We start from the raw sequence: 15,369 nt of genomic DNA, 5'->3' as shown, positions 1-15,369 counted from the left end.
TTTTGATTTTATTGAGGATTTTAACAGTTTGATTGAATCTTTTTCAACACGGTAAATATTCCAAGACTTCAGCCCCATCATAACATCTTTAAAATCTTGAAGTGGATTAAAGTTGAGCGAAAACATCGAGTGTCCTCCCACCTGAAAACCCTAAATCCGCCCATGGGAAAACTGGGAGGATACAATAAAGGCATATCAGCGTGGGGGCGCGCGCCTGCGCGCTCGCGTTGATCTGTGTGGAAGTTTCCCTGCAAGTTGAGGAAGACGAGAGATTGCAGCGAGTGGAGCGGCAGCAGTCACCGGGATAAAGAAGGGAAGCAAACACAAAGCGGCGACGTACATTTATGGAAGTTTTCTGTGAGAATAAACCTGTCGCTCTTGTTGGTGTTTACCTCACTGGAGGCGTGTGGCCGCAGCGGCAGGTAAGTAAAATAACTTGAATCAGACACGAAAACAATGTTTTGTCAACCTTAAATTAAGGTATCTTTTTTTTTTTTTTTAACTATAGTTTTAGCTCAAATTTACAGGGATGAACAATGAGAACCTGTTTAACTTTTAAAACCAAATGTCAACATAAACTTAAAAAAATCTCATTTGAAGTTATTCTGCGTTTTATTTGTTAATGACTCGGTTTTCCTGTAAATTTCCCCTCACTGCAAAAACTCTTAAGCAACCAGATTTGTGAAATTATACTTTCGCTTGTTAAGATACAGATATCATTAAATGATGGAGGCCAAGATCACCGGCTGCGGTTTTTGCAGCGCGCTCATGCGGCACTCCGTGGAACAGGTTGGCAATCAAGCGCATCCCTGCAAAGCTCCCCTTAATGTCATGATTCATGTAGAGAAGGCGAGACAGGGCGAGAGGGTGTGTTTTGGCCCATTGCGAAGCCGTGTTGTGATTAAAGAGCTTTCCTTGAACCAGACGACACAAACCTCTGAGTCATTTCCAAACGAATTACTAAACCTGCTTCATACTTGCTGGTGCAAGTGTGTCCAACCCGCTTTCAGATGTTAACCTCTCATAGGAATATTTAAAGTCGTGATCTGTGAAGCTGCAGACCCTTTATTTCTCGGCTTTGCAGTTAGATGTGCGTCTTCCCTCCCCTGTGGTGTCTCCATATTTTGTAATTAGAAGGGAAAAGGCATGGTGGAGGTGTGCCTGCATGCAGTGAGGTGAAACTGAACAGGATGGGACAAGCTGTTCAAACAGCCCAAAGAAGGAGCGAGCTCATCTTGTCCAACTAGTACCTTCCCAAAAACGCCTTGAACTTCCACTGAAAGTTGAACGAGAGGTTAGATGTTTAGCTCCAACTGCTTGTTAGATCAGTCAATGTGCTGAAGTCATGCTAATGAAAGGAGAAGTGGGGCCAGGTGTCAGAGCAGCCCACTGAGGTCATCAGCCTCAGTTGAAGCTGACAGATTGCTGCTCCAAATATCCTGTCTCTGTCTGTGCTCAATCATGTCTGAAATGAGAATTTTGTTGTTGTTTTGTTTCCTAGACTGGAATTATCCATTGACCTTTGAATTAGAGCTCACTGGAATCTGGAGAAGACATCACTGGCTGACGGAGCAGAGCCAGTTCCCCCGCTGTCGCTTCTCCCTCCGATGACCAGGCAGCCTCTATGCACATCAACCTGACTGTGGCCATCAAGGAATCTCGTGCCTTTCATGGAACACAGCCTGCCCGTCCCGCCGCTCCCCCTGACGCTGTGGAAGTGACAGCCATGGAGTCACGTCTGGTGCTGGCCGCCCCTCCACCGCAATCCATGGCACCTCCACCACCGCCCCCTCCTCCTCCCCCACCACCTCCACCTGCATCCTTCTCCTCTTCCTCTTCGCCTTTCTCCCGGGCAGACAGCGCTTGCCGCAGCCGGCTGAGGAAGCTGAACTGGGAACGTATCCCCAAAGAGAAGGTAGAGGGGAGGAAGAGTGTGTGGAGCGGGGCGGCCCCGGGCGAGGACGAGTTCCCCATAGACCTCCATTCTCTGGATGAACTGTTCAGTCAGAAGGACAATAAGCCACGGGACAGGAGCAGCACCCTGAGACGGCGGTCTGCGCTGCTGCCCTCCAAATCCCCCCAGGATAGCTCGGAAGAGGTCAGCTCATTACAGGTCATGGCAGAGAAGCTTTTCTTTCTCTTTTCTTGCCCTTACATGTGTTCTTTGCTTCTTTGCAGATCTCCCTATTCGACTCCAAACGCAGTATGAACATAGGAATATTTCTACGCCAATTCAAAATGTAAGACTTTTATTACCTCATTTAGTTGAAATTACATTACATTTCATTTAGCTGATGCTTTTATCCAAAGCGACTTACAATAAGTGCATTTCAACCATGAGGGTACAAATTCAGAACAACAAGAATCAAGAAAGTAAAATTTTCTTCAACAAAGCCAAACTACAAAGTGCTGTAAGTAAGTGCCATTTTAAGCGCTACTAAAGTGCTACCTATTCAAGGTAAAGTCGAAAGAGGTGTGTTTTTAGTTTGCGGTGGAAGATGTACAGAGTTTCCGCTGTCCTGATGTCGTTGGGGAGCTCATTCCACCATTTAGGAGCCAGGACAGCAAACAGTCGTGATTTTGTAGAGTGTTTAGCTCGCAGCGAGGGAGCAACAAGCCGATTGCTGGATGCAGAGCGGAGTGAACGGGCTGGGGTGTAAGGTTGGACCATGTCCTGGATGTACACTGGACCCGATCTGTTCGCAGCACGGTACGCAAGTACCAATGTTTTAAAACAGATGCGGGCAGCTACTGGTAACCAGTGAAAGGAGCGGAGGAGCGGAGCAGTGTGAGTGAATTTAGGGAGGTTAAAGACCAGTGAAATGATTAATCAGTGAGTTAAAGAACAGAAAGTTCAATGTAAACTGTTCTGATTATTAATGATTTGTTTCATTTGTGATTACGCCAAACATTCACAGTTTACAGCTCATCAAAGGTGAAGATTTGATAGTTTATTTTTTTAAATCAATGTAAATTGATTGTCTTTTGGTTTTGGGCTGTTGATGGGACAAAGACATTACATTGACTTCTGAGCATGATTTCACAATTTGTTTACATTTCATAGTCCAAATGATTAATTTAAAAAGTAATTGGGAGAAAATAATCAAAAGTTGCAGCCGTATTCCTAACGATCTGGCACACTTTAGGAGCGTCAGCCCTTTTTGTCTGCATTTACATTATCAGTCAAAACTGAAAGTAGTTTTATGAGCAGGAAACTCAAATGTGTCCCAACTGTGCCCAGGGGAACAGTACTTCACTTGAAGAGTGCAGCCATATGTCAGAGGTGGACGGGTGTCCCTGTCAGAAGTGTGAACTCTCAACAGCAGAGGGGACGGCTGGTGTCTGGGAGGGGAGAGGGTGTACTGCAGGGGAGGGTGCACCCTGAGCAGCTGGGCAGGGTCTTGGAGGAGGAGGGTGGTGAGTGGCCTGGTATGGCCTGGTATGGCCTGAGGAGTCAGAGTTGACACCTGCTGATGCCCTTAAAGAGTGTCTAATCTTAAAGCTACCCCCTGCAGAGAGAGACCCCACCGGTGGCTTGTCATATTCATGCATCCCGAAAAGCCTCTTTTGGGTGGCTCAAACACAGCTGCATTTTTTTGTAATGAATAGGCCTGTTTTATAATCATTTAACCACATTTACATACCGAAACATTCGAGTTAAATGTCTTATGTTGAAAATCACACAGCATTTGTTTGTAGAACTACTGAGGTTGGAGAAAAGTGCTGAGTTGGGATATTGTCATGCCTCAATGAGCCTCTGAGCTGAGCGTTTCTTTTCTAAACTAGATTTGTCAAGACTTGTAAGGGAAGCCTTTATGTGAAAAGAGTCTCCTCTGTACACAAACATTTGTCTGGTTGGGAGATTATTGGCCCTCTGTTCTGGAGGGAGACACAGCTTTTATTCAAATGTGGGTGTAGTTTAAACAAAATCCAGATTTGCATTATTTGTGTCTGAGTAGTCTCTTCAATATCATTTCATGTTGTGTTATTCATAGGCTGTTTCAGTCTGCATGCTGTTTTCAATAGATTTTGTTGAAGCAATTAACAAAAAGTGTTTCCGTTTTGAAAGGGAGTTCTTCAGAATAGTTTATATTCTCAGGCTACTTTAAAATGTCCTCATAGGTGACCTTTTAACCGTTGGTGTCAAATGATAAGATATGAATGTAAATGCTAAGCGGTGAATGAGGAGAATTTGTTTGAGAAGCCCCCCTCCAAGACGTCTTCTGTGCATGTCTGTCTTTTATGTGCTCGGTGGATTTGCCACTTTATATCGCCAGTGTGGCGTTGATCCCCTCTCCCTCCCCGAGACGGATAAGAACAGGATTTGCCTCATAATTGAGTGAAAACACGGGATGTTAATGGGCACAACATGGGTTGTCTGAGGGTGTCCTACTCTTTCTAAGGCTGAAACAACCATTGCTTATGAAATGATGTCATACTCAACATGTGTTTGTTGTTGTTTTTCCGCAGGCCTGCAAAGGAGATAGTGGAGGATATCAGGCAGGGTGCAGGAGACCGTTACGGAGCAGAGAAGCTCGCAGAGCTCTGCAAATTGCTGCCTGACAATGAGGAGGTAAAGGGCCTTTTCTGGCAAACAAACACAACAGTGACAAGCTCCTTCCTCTCCTCCCCCTCTTGCTTCTCTTACTCGTCATCTGGCTCTGGTTAGAATGATCAAAAGTTTGCCATTACACCATGTCATCTGATGTGGTCTGTTTCCAGAGAAGGACTACGCTGAAAGATATTGGAATTGACTCCTAACACCATGTTGGTTTTAGTATTCCTGACTTTTTTATTTTATTGTAAAAAGCTGCTTTTCAGATTTCACTCCAAATCTCTTCTCTCTCAGGAGTCTCGCCTGAGGAGGTTTAGTGGGGAGCGTAGCTGGCTTGGGGAGCCCGATCTTTTCATGCTGCTGTTGGTGGAAGTCCCCAGGTACATAGCCAAAATTACCAATGACCAAATATCCCAACAGATTTTTTTTGTGTTTAGCTTTAAAACTCCTCTCTTCCATACCTCACTTTGAGATGGCCTGTTTGTTTAACTGATGACTGATCTGGAGTGTCTTTTATTGTCTCCGTCATCACTCAAACATGTCCATTGATCATTATGTCCCCCTCTTTCCTCCTTCACTAGTTTTCGGCTGCGTCTGGATGCCATGATCCTGCAACAAGAGTTTGACCCTGCTGTGACCTCTCTGTGTGTGGCAGCCAGATGCCTGAGGGAGGCGGCCAGAGGTAAAGTAACAGCGGGGAGTTGTGTATTCCACTGCTATAAAGATTGTGAACTGTGATGCACCTCTTTAAATGCTTGTATTCAATCTAATGTGGGGATGTTTAGAGTCAGAATGCCAATGAGATAAAGTATTTAGCATTCAAATAACTTACTGATTTAGCTGCTATCAGTCATATTTTTTGTTTAAGAGGTTTTTTAGTTTGAGTATCACTTCTTCAGAACAAAGTTGCTGATTCATTTCATGGCCTTGATGTTAGCTGCATACACATTCATACTCATTATTTCAACCTTGAGGCACAATACTGAATCTCTGTCTTTTACTCTCCCAGAACTGCTGAGCTGTCCAGAATTACACTCCATCCTCCGCTTGGTGCTGAAAGCTGGGAACTATATGAATGCTGTGAGTGCTTCTTTATTTATTTATTTTCCTCTTTTCTTCAGCCTGAGAAAGAAGAATCGGTTCTTTTTATCCGTGTACAATGCACCGGTCGCTCTAGTGGTCTGGGTGTGTGTTCACTGGATGTGCACCTGGGTTTTGAATCACTGTTTGTTTGAAGTTGTCACATGGTGTGTGTGTGTGTGTGTGTGTGTGGGTGTGTGTGTGTGTGTGTGTGTGTGTGTGTGTATATATGTACATGTTATTCTGACCTTGGGCGTGGCTTCTCAGGGAGGATATGCGGGGAACGCTGCTGGTTTTCGTATTTCATCCCTACTCAAGCTGGCTGACACCAAAGCCAACAAGCCGGCCATGAATTTGCTGCATTTCGTTGCTATGGTAAGATGAGAAAGAAATTATATGTTGGTTTTTTTTACATAGACAAACCTCATTAAGAGAAGTAAGGTCTGATAAGGCCAGTTCCTTTTTTTTTTTTTTTTTTTTTTTTTAAATCAGAACAATGCTCTTTATGAAAAAGTTTGTGTGTTATATGTGAAAGTATTTTTGGAAAAGCTGGACCTCCAAAGTCAAAAGGGGCTCATATTGCTGACTAAAAACATTTGGGGAAATTACTATCAGCACAATTTTTGCAAGAATAACATAGTTTCAGACCACAAAGAAAAGAACAGTGGCCGAAGAAGACCCTCGAACCAGACGGCTCCACAGAGCGTATGATTTTGTCACCATTAGCAAACGATGTGATGCTTCTTGGGAAACAATAGCTGGATAATCATTTGTGTTTGTCTCCACAGGAAGCTGTGAAAAAGGACCAGAGTTTACTGTCATTTCCCAGCCAACTAGGCCACATTGGCTCCGCCTCCAGGTCAGTCTCTTCCCAAAATTCGGATCCTATCAGGTCCTTCATTGATTGAGTCTTGGAGGAATACACAAACCCTGCTTAATAATATCAACAGTCTACTAAAACAAACATAAATCTGTTGCATTTCTGTATCAGACCAACGCACCCAGCAGTCAGCAATAGTCTAAATGAAAGTGGGTTATGACAATATTGATACTCCAAGCCAGTATTTGAGCAGAGTTTTGCAGCAGTTAGTGAGTGGAAAGTTATTTTCTTTGATTCTCTATCAAAGCAAAGTGCTAACCTCATGAGAATTCCCAAACTGCACCCACATCACTGAAACCTTCCAGGAACCCAACTTACAAAAACAATTCCCTGACACTCTGGATCATGTGCATTCATTTATTCGCTATTTTTGATTATGTGAATTATTCAGATTACACAACTGGTTCTGTAAAGTTCTTATTATAAAAGTGATTTTATATGTCCTTTCCTCCTCTGCAGGTTGTGTGAGGAGTCTGTGCTGGATGACTTATCCAAGTTAAAAAGTAGAGTGGTGAACCTGAAGGCAAATATACAGACTGAGGCGGAGATTCAGCAGCATACACAGCTTTTTCTGGAGGTATACAACATATTGTTTTAAATGTACTCAGTCTTCAACCTACAATTTAATCTCAAATTCACAACATAGCATGTTCTAATGAAAGGTAATAAACATGTTCAAGAATAGATGCAGAGAAATAGTTTTAAAAGATATTTTTTTTCCATCTGTGTGCAGGTGGCTGAGGAGCGTCTGAAGGAGGCAGATGATGAGGTTGAGGGTATGAGGATGTCGAGTCAGGCTCTGGTGGAGTTCTTCTGTGAAGATGACAGCACTTTTAAACTAGAGGAGGCTTGCAAGGTCTTCAATATGTTTTGCCACCGTTTCCAAAAAGCTGTCCAGGTACAACACTGACGACCAAAAATTGTATCGTTACAGAAATTAGACACATAAATTGAACTCTGCACTAAAGATTGCTAAAAGCGACCAGTTACCCTATCTCTTATCTTTTTTTATAGGAAAATTCTGACCGGGAACTGAAGGAGCAGAAGCGTCTGGAACGTCAACGTGAGATTGGAGAAAAACGCCGCTCTCTGGCTGTGTGCACGGGGCTGGACCTTAGCCTGAGCCTGGCCAGAGAGCCTCAAAGCCAGGAAAACCAAGATGAACTAGAGAAACTTCTGGAGAAGAATTTGAGCTGCACCTGGAGTCGTCGTAGTCTGAGAAGCTCTGAATTCCGCAGATACACCCACCACCTCCACGGTGACATGCATCTCCACAACACATCCGTGCTCAAAACCTTCCCCGAGCTGGGGAGCAGCCCAACGTCAACCAGTTATCACTCAAACAGCTCCTCTGACCATGAAACCACTGCTGCACTTTGCAGCTCCCCAGAGACTGATGGCACATGTTCGCCCACTGACCAAGAACCTGTTCTGGGCAGAGGGAGCAGAGCTCAACACAGCCCAGCAGCAAACCTGAGCATGGAAGCAGTTCAAAGCTCACACATTGCAACATTTAGTCCCCCTCGACATGGAAGTGGCTTCACGGTGAAGCAACACAGGCCTGGGAGCATTTCCTACATGCTGCAAGGCCGACCGAAGGCAACAGGACTTGAAAAAGAAGCAGATTTTACTCATGTACACATGGCTTTGATGAACAGTTCCAGTACAAACTCTGCTGCTATGAATACAAGCACACCGGCTCAGTGTGTTAAAAGCCAGGCTTCTTCTTATGGACATAGGTTTGGCTTACCAGTCACAGACAGTAATTCTCCTCTTCAGAGTAAATTCGATGGCTCTTGTGTCAATGAGGCCGTACAGCAGTCTGTTCATACAAGTGGGGTACTTTCTCATAGAGACACGAAGGCTGGGCTGTTGAAGTACCCGAGATCTGACACCAAATCACGATCGTCTGTAAATGTTTCAGATGACGTCCAGTCGCAATTACAGATGAGAGATGTGCCTTGTATTAAAACGAGTGCTGCGATGCCTTTGCCTGATGCAGATTCACGAGAACAGACAGACACGGAGTTGGTGTCCGCACCTGTGGGGGAGAACTGGATGCCCTCCAGTCTACCAGAGTTCAGCCAGCCACAGCCAGAGGAGGTGTCTGACCTGCCAAGTGCTGAGAGGGAGATCGGGAGGTCCTACTCCCATGTGGGTGAAACACTGGAGTGCCACACTCTGGTGAAGGGCCTCCGATCCTATGATGCCTTGTCACCCCCAACCTCCCCACTCCCACGGCCCGCACCGAGCCTCTGCTCCAAGTGGAGGAAAGAGAGGGGGGTCGACCTTCAAGAGAGGACCACTCCGGGGTCTCCAACATTAAAGGAGGAGACTCGAGCCATGAAGATCCCTGTGCGCAGTGGGATAGGGGCCAAGAGGGGACTTGGGTCACGTGCAGGTCCTTCCAATAACACAGGCATTCCCAGGGTGCGCTCTAAAACTGAGCCTTCAAATGGAGCCCCAACCCAAACAAACCCACCCACCCCTACCCGGCTGTCTACTCCTCGCAGCACATCAATGCGCTTGTCTCCTGTAACTCGGCCAACTGTTGTGCAGGCAGAGGTTAAACGGAGTAACAGCACACGGGAGGGAGCTGGCAGTCAGGCACAGGCTCCAGGAAAGCCCATGCTGACCCGCAGGACTTCAGACAGATCCGTACCAGAGAAGGTCTCTGGCAGCACCCAGCCCGCCTTCATCAGAGGAGCTCCTCTCCGTGTGTCCAAACGATTCGCCCCGAACTCCGAGACTCGGGTTCCCTCCCAGCCCAGCACCGCCCGCAGCCCATCCTCTGCCGCAGCCAAGACCATCCGCACGGCTGTCATATCAGCTGCCCGAAACAAAACTGCCAAGACAACAAGCACAAGCACCTCGACTGCTAGCTCTAAAATCCCAACAGCTTCACGGATACCTGGACCCAAAATGCCTCGAGCTGCTGCAGCTCAGCCTCTGTGGAAGTGATTGAAGTCAATAAGTGCCTGAACTGAGTAGTTTTCTGAAACTTCTCATGTCTTTATTGATTTCAGTGTAATACCGTATGGGTATATGTGAAGAGCATGAAGCATCTTCAGCTCAACTGTACTTCATCTCAAATCAAACTTTATAAAATGTATATGTAGGTCTGAGTGTTTAGGTTCTACATGTGTAAGAGGAAGCTGCACTGGGACCATCAGGAATACTTTATCTCCTGTGTTTGACCCATTAGCAGAATAGTGTATCCTCTACAATCTACCTCTTTTTACACCCATGTGTGTCCTTTGCAGGCAGTAGGACAGCAAAAGAAGACGCATCCTCCAGTAACTATTCATATGTAGAGCAGCTTAACACTTAATTCACGTTAGTAAAATGCTACCAATTTGAACACTACTCTGTGCCTACTCATTGCTTTGAAAGAATTGTAATTTGGAAAACTGTTTCAGTCTCTCTAGAATAGCAGTTTTTCCTTTTCTAATTTCAGTTTAGGAACTTGTCCAAATACAGTGAATACTGTGACCCCTCTGCGAAGTGATTATTGTGTCCTCAAACTTGGCAGTTTCACAGTCCCAACTGAACTTGGTACAATATTGATCTGTTCATCCTCTTGTTAAGAGGCTTCATCATTCTGATGCACTTTACAAACTGACAAAGAGGCTGTGAGGAGATGGTTACTGTAATTTTTGTCATTTTTTATTTTATATCAAAAGATTCTATAACTTTATTGAATAGCATTGGTTGTTATTCACTGTATTGTGTGGATTTGTAAATAAGAGAAGATGAATAAAGACCGTGACGTGAATAGTGGTGTCATCAGTCTCTGAGAAACTTGCTCATCGGTCAGGTTAAAAGTTACCGATATGAGTTCCTTCAGGTCTGCATTCAGGCGAGCGCTCGCTTGGAGAGCTTTCACTTTCAGGTTCTCCATTTTTCCACACCAGTCACCCTCATTTTTCCCTCCTTGTCGTCTGAACTCCGTCTTTCTGCATCTCTTGACACAGTCACCCCCTATCCCATCAGTGGCTGTTGTCATGGAAATGCTACAGACGTCCCAGGGAATCTCCTGGCAGAATAGTGGGGTGCAAGGGTTGGGGTAGAGGGTGACTGTGGGTGTAGGGTCCCAGTGGGAATTCTCCCTTTTATAGGCTGCAGTGACGCCAGAACCTCTTGGGAAACGCATTAAACTGGTGCCTCTTTGTGTTGTTGAGTGTCCGGTTGTTGGTCAGCGCTGGCCTTTTAACCTGCCTCAGTGCATAGAGGTGACATCATCAACAGGTCTCCAGGGGTGCTGGACGGAGTAGTCTAAAGCAAACCCTCTTTAAGCTTGCTTCGTGTATTCTCCATTGATCTGAAACCACTGAGCGAGTGAGAATAATTACTTGTTTGAAGATGAATAAGTGATATATGAGTTTTAAGACTAAAGACAGGATGCGGCCCAAGAGACGGGGGGCAGGAGTGTTTATGGCCTTTTTGTGTGGCAGTATGTACTATGCACACACTATAACACACAGATATTTAATGGCAGGATGGAGCAAGTCAAAGTAGAGAGTTTGTCAACTTTAAATGCAGGACCAGCCTACTGGATTTGAATTGAGTGATTGGATATAAAGTGTTACATTGGAAGTCAATCATTTATATTTCATATCAAAGGGTTTCTCACCATCGACCACTTCTGACTGACAGGTTACATGTTCAGGGGCTAAAATTCATGGAAAAATGAAATTTGAAATAAATGCTGTCGGTTGCAGGGGAAATATCATGCCAAACTCCATTAATAAATCTGACATTTTACACTAATATTAAAGTACTGATTTCAATATCATGTATTATACTTTTTACTGAATATTTGTTGAACAGTTGTGAATTACACATTTAAATGATCAATTGAAAACATGTGAATATCTCAGGAAATATGAAGCATTGTTACAACTAACCAACAGTGTTCCAAGAAGTTCCCTATTGTCACACAATTAATGTTAACAGCTTTGCTGCGACCAACATCAAAACACTGTTTACATTAATGTATCAATACTTCCAAAATAACACAAAACAATATCCTTCTGTGCGACTACTTTATTTTGTCAGTAGATTTTCCAGCTATAGGCTACTTCAGATTTTGGTGGAGGAAATTGAATCAAAATAATGCAAAATGGTCCCATTCATGATGCAATATTAAAATATTAGCACTGATTAATTGACATGTATACGTAAGCAGCAGTTAAATGTGGTTGAACTCAAAATATTGTTGGGTAGTCTAATCTGTTACATTGCATATTTCATAAAATATCGATCTGGAAAGCATCAAGTTATTGTAGCTGTCAAATAGCGAGGCCTTTAGTAGTGCAGTAAAAATAAATAATAATAATAATAATAAAATCCCTTGGAAATTGAGGTTCTAATAAAAACGCTATTCGCTTTAAGTTGTTCGTGCTTGACGTTAGATCGTTTATAATCACAGGCTGTCGATGGTTTTCAACACAGCTCATCACGGAAAGTCTGAGAAAAACAGAAAAGACCAACAACGCCATCTACCGTCGCGCGCGCCGCACTGTGACGACTGTAAAAAAAAAAAAAAAAAAAAAAAAAAAAAACAACAACCAAAAAACAAAAACAAAACGAAACTACAACTCCCAGGTTGCATTGCTTTTCCGTAACGTCGAGTGTGACGTCATCAGCGGCTCCCCGGATGCGGCTGTGATTGACGATACCAGGCAGAAGGAGCTCGAGAGCCAAGTGGCGGTAAGTCACACGATCCTGAGAAGTTCACTGCTCGAGCGAGTTATCACGTCTCAGGCAGGTGTCGGACTTGGGAGAGTTGTTGTTTTTTTTTTGTTTTTTTTTCCCGCGAGTAACTTGGTTGTTATCCGACCAGAAAACGCACTTTTTTTTTTTTTTTTTTTTTTTCTTCTTCTTCTTTTTTTTTTTTAAACAAGTGTTTTGCAAAAATACATTTTCAGCTTGTTTGCTAACGAGCTAGCTCATTAGCTACCCAAGTCCGCTAGTTCCTTAGCTCGATGCTAGTCAGCGGCGGGGAACGCCTTGTGTCATCGGGGAACAACGAGAAACATTAACGCGACCCCCCCCCCCCAAAAGAAAAACAAAACACAAAAAAACGAGCTGCGGCGGCGTCTCGCTTTTGATTCGGGCGTTGTCCCTCGTTCAAAGGACGACTTTTTCCAGCGAGCGGCGGGACGCGTAGCACACCTGGTATGTCACGGTTAATGACGAGCTAAATGTCGGCGGCGGTTAGCTCGTCGGCTAAAATGGGTGAAAAGCTGTGTTGCGGTTTAAAGCTGCGGTCGTGGTGTCCCGGGCCGGCGGGGCCACCGGTCATTTACACTTTAATCACCGTGTTTCTTACATCACCGGCGAGGAAATGCTTTTACATTACAGGAAATGTTTGGAATCGGTAGTTACCCAGGTGTTTTTTGTTTGTTTGTTTGTTTTGTTTTGTTTGTTTTCTTTTTTTGTTTGTTTGTTTGTTTGTTTGTCTGTCGTCGTCTTGTTGTCAGGTGCTGCAGCCCCAGTGGTCGTTGGCAGGATGCAGACCATTAAGTGTGTGGTGGTGGGTGACGGGGCAGTCGGCAAAACCTGCCTACTCATCTCCTACACCACCAACGCCTTCCCCGAAGAGTACATCCCCACGGTGTTCGACAACTACAGCGCTCAGATGAGCGTGGACGGCCGCACCGTCAGCCTCAACTTGTGGGACACGGCGGGCCAGGAGGAGTACGACCGCCTGCGCACCCTCTCCTACCCCCAGACCAACGTCTTCATCATATGTTTTTCCATCGGCAGCCCCTCATCCCACGCCAACGTCAGGCACAAGTGGCACCCCGAGGTGTCCCACCACTGCCCCAACGTGCCCATCCTGCTGGTGGGCACCAAGAGAGACCTGAGGGGTGACGCGGAAACGGTGAAGAAGCTAAAGGAGCAGGGCCTGGCTCCAACCACCCAGCAGCAGGGCAACGCCCTGGCCAAGCAGATCGGGGCTGTTAAATACATGGAGTGTTCTGCGCTGCTGCAGGACGGCGTCAGGGAGGTTTTCGCTGAAGCCGTGAGGGCGGTGTTGTATCCAGTTATGAAAAAGAGTCCCAAGAAGTGTGTGCTGTTGTAATAAATTGTTCCCAGATTTGGACTGTGGAGAGGGATGATGGAGAGCCACAGATGCAAAGGAAGGCTTGGGGAACAAAGGTTGCCGTCTGACTGTCCTCGTACCACCGCTGGCAGTTTTCAGCTGCTCTGTTACTCCTCTCTTCCTTATTCATCTCCTGGAGGATCTCACTGTTTTGCCATCATCACCAAAGTGACTATGCCTGAATGAGGGCAACAGACCTTATCTCCTCTATTTTTCTTACATTTTAACTTTTGATATTTACACATTTTCAATTTTACGTCTGTTCTAGATTTATAGCTTCTCTGCTTTGCCTTATAAAATGCTGATCATGGTTGCCACAAGCCATAATAACATCCAAACCAACCAACCAAGCTACCCTGTTTGACTGGAGAGAAGAGATCTGCCTTTGTTCAGGTGGAGAACGAATGACTACCTCATATTCTCACCTAGGTTGCATCTCATGAGTGTCAAGCAACGTTACCATCGAGATGCTTCGACTTGCCTATATAGATGTAATGAACAGCCGAGTAGAAGGTGAACACGTTTTAATTTCAAGCAGCTTAGGTCCACACGAGGTGTGATGACTCCTGGACAAATGCCAGTACCTCTTAACCAAATGCACAGATTAAAGGTTAAATTCTCTAGTTGCAATTCCCCTTGTGCTCAGGCTGGCATGTTAGAGCTGTCTGGCAGGCTTCCCTTCCAGCCTCCTACACTGCTCTCTCACTTCCCCGCATGGAAGAGCCAATAGGCCTTCGAAGATAAGACTGACCTATTAAAAGTAGCCTACCATTTCCCCTCTTCAGCAATAGAGGAGCAGGTGTCATCAGGCATTTGCCAAATGGACCCCCAGTGATACAGGATTTCTGGAGCCGACTCAGCCAGGAAGTCAGATTGTAGCACAGCTCTCCTCTGTCCGTGTCTTAACTCTTGAGGCTCACACCGAGTGCCATTAAAAACATGCCTAAGAATTCCTTTTTGACAGGTTGGGGTCAAAGAGACTATTTTGTCTAATCATGGTGAATTTACTCTGTAAATGACTTTTTTTTTTTTTTTTTTCCTAATGTTTTTAACCTACAAGTGCGGTTATGGCCAAAGTTGGAATATATTTTTTTGTAATAGCTTATGTTTATTTGATCAGTAAGATGTACATGTGCTGTAGTTAATACTCAGATTTGATAAACCACAACTCCATAATGCCTCCCTTGTTAATTACATTATTGTCTTACATTTAAGGTCAGCAGACAATGACCACTGCATAATTGATTCAGTATAGCATGTAATACCAGAATATGTTTTAACTGGCTTACGCTAGGCTATATACTTCTTATCTTATACTGTCTTGGTTAGGTGAATATCATTTCATCTTGGAGTAAGCGGTGTCACAGCTGCCTTGTTAACTTGGAACAGCAATTTATCTTCAATATGGACGGAGCCTTTCATTTGGTCAGGTGCCTTATCTAAACCAAAGACCAACGCAGAGCTCCTTTGTCAAACCCAAAGGTTCTCATTATAGTGCTGCAAGTGCCACAAGACATTTAAAGCACAGGTCCAACCAACTCACAAAACAAAAGTTTTTATTTTTGTGATCTTTCAGAAGCTTTCTGCCTCAGTTCCTGCCAGTAAATACACTCTTCCTGCACCATTTCTTTGTTTTTGTTAGACACAGGTGCTAGACTGACATCTTGCGCGGCGAGTCTGCGTGCGTTCGTAAAGCGAAGCACTCGCGGCCCACAGCTCTTAACCGACTGTGGTTTACATCCC

At 44.7% G+C, this 15,369-nt stretch overlaps 2 protein-coding genes across 3 annotated transcripts; both read left to right on the top strand.

Moving 5' to 3' along the window:
* Positions 1 to 297: 297 nt before the first annotated feature.
* fhdc2 (FH2 domain containing 2) lies at positions 298 to 10,284 on the top strand. Its single transcript, XM_069171806.1, has 12 exons — positions 298 to 422; positions 1,502 to 2,098; positions 2,179 to 2,240; positions 4,471 to 4,573; positions 4,850 to 4,935; positions 5,137 to 5,237; positions 5,565 to 5,635; positions 5,903 to 6,010; positions 6,424 to 6,494; positions 6,975 to 7,092; positions 7,249 to 7,413; positions 7,530 to 10,284. The coding sequence occupies exons 2-12, from the start codon at positions 1,625 to 1,627 to the stop codon at positions 9,474 to 9,476; spliced, it is 3,306 nt and encodes a 1,101-aa protein (XP_069027907.1). The 5' UTR covers positions 298 to 422; positions 1,502 to 1,624; the 3' UTR covers positions 9,477 to 10,284.
* A 1,896-nt stretch (positions 10,285 to 12,180) lies between these two features.
* On the top strand, positions 12,181 to 14,804 carry rhogd (ras homolog gene family, member Gd). 2 transcript variants are annotated; one of them, XM_069171199.1, is made up of 2 exons: positions 12,181 to 12,227; positions 13,001 to 14,804. In XM_069171199.1, exon 2 carries the CDS (start codon positions 13,030 to 13,032, stop codon positions 13,603 to 13,605), a length of 576 nt encoding a protein of 191 aa, XP_069027300.1. In that variant the 5' UTR covers positions 12,181 to 12,227; positions 13,001 to 13,029; the 3' UTR covers positions 13,606 to 14,804. The 2 variants fall into 2 exon arrangements, with proteins under 2 accessions (XP_069027300.1, XP_069027299.1); XM_069171198.1 differs by lacking the exon at positions 12,181 to 12,227 and adding an exon at positions 12,251 to 12,695.
* Positions 14,805 to 15,369: the final 565 nt, after the last annotated feature.

Source organism: Embiotoca jacksoni, unplaced genomic scaffold (genome assembly GCF_022577435.1).
Source record: "Embiotoca jacksoni isolate LCO1_2020_lvr unplaced genomic scaffold, fEmbJac1.0.p SCAF_5, whole genome shotgun sequence".
NCBI lineage: Eukaryota > Metazoa > Chordata > Actinopteri > Embiotocidae > Embiotoca > Embiotoca jacksoni.
The sequence above is the reverse complement of the archived record's forward strand: the minus strand, read 5'-3'. Positions and strand labels throughout refer to the sequence as shown.

Excerpts from the sequence above, each read along its gene's own strand:
- fhdc2 (XM_069171806.1), top strand. The coding sequence starts at position 1,625 with ATGCACATCAACCTGACTGTGGCCATCAAGGAATCTCGTGCCTTTCAT. Across the intron at positions 2,099-2,178 it reads CCCAGGATAGCTCGGAAGAG|ATCTCCCTATTCGACTCCAA; the intron begins GTCAGCTCATTA and ends GCTTCTTTGCAG. Across the intron at positions 7,414-7,529 it reads GTTTCCAAAAAGCTGTCCAG|GAAAATTCTGACCGGGAACT; the intron begins GTACAACACTGA and ends CTTTTTTTATAG.
- rhogd (XM_069171199.1), top strand. The coding sequence starts at position 13,030 with ATGCAGACCATTAAGTGTGTGGTGGTGGGTGACGGGGCAGTCGGCAAA.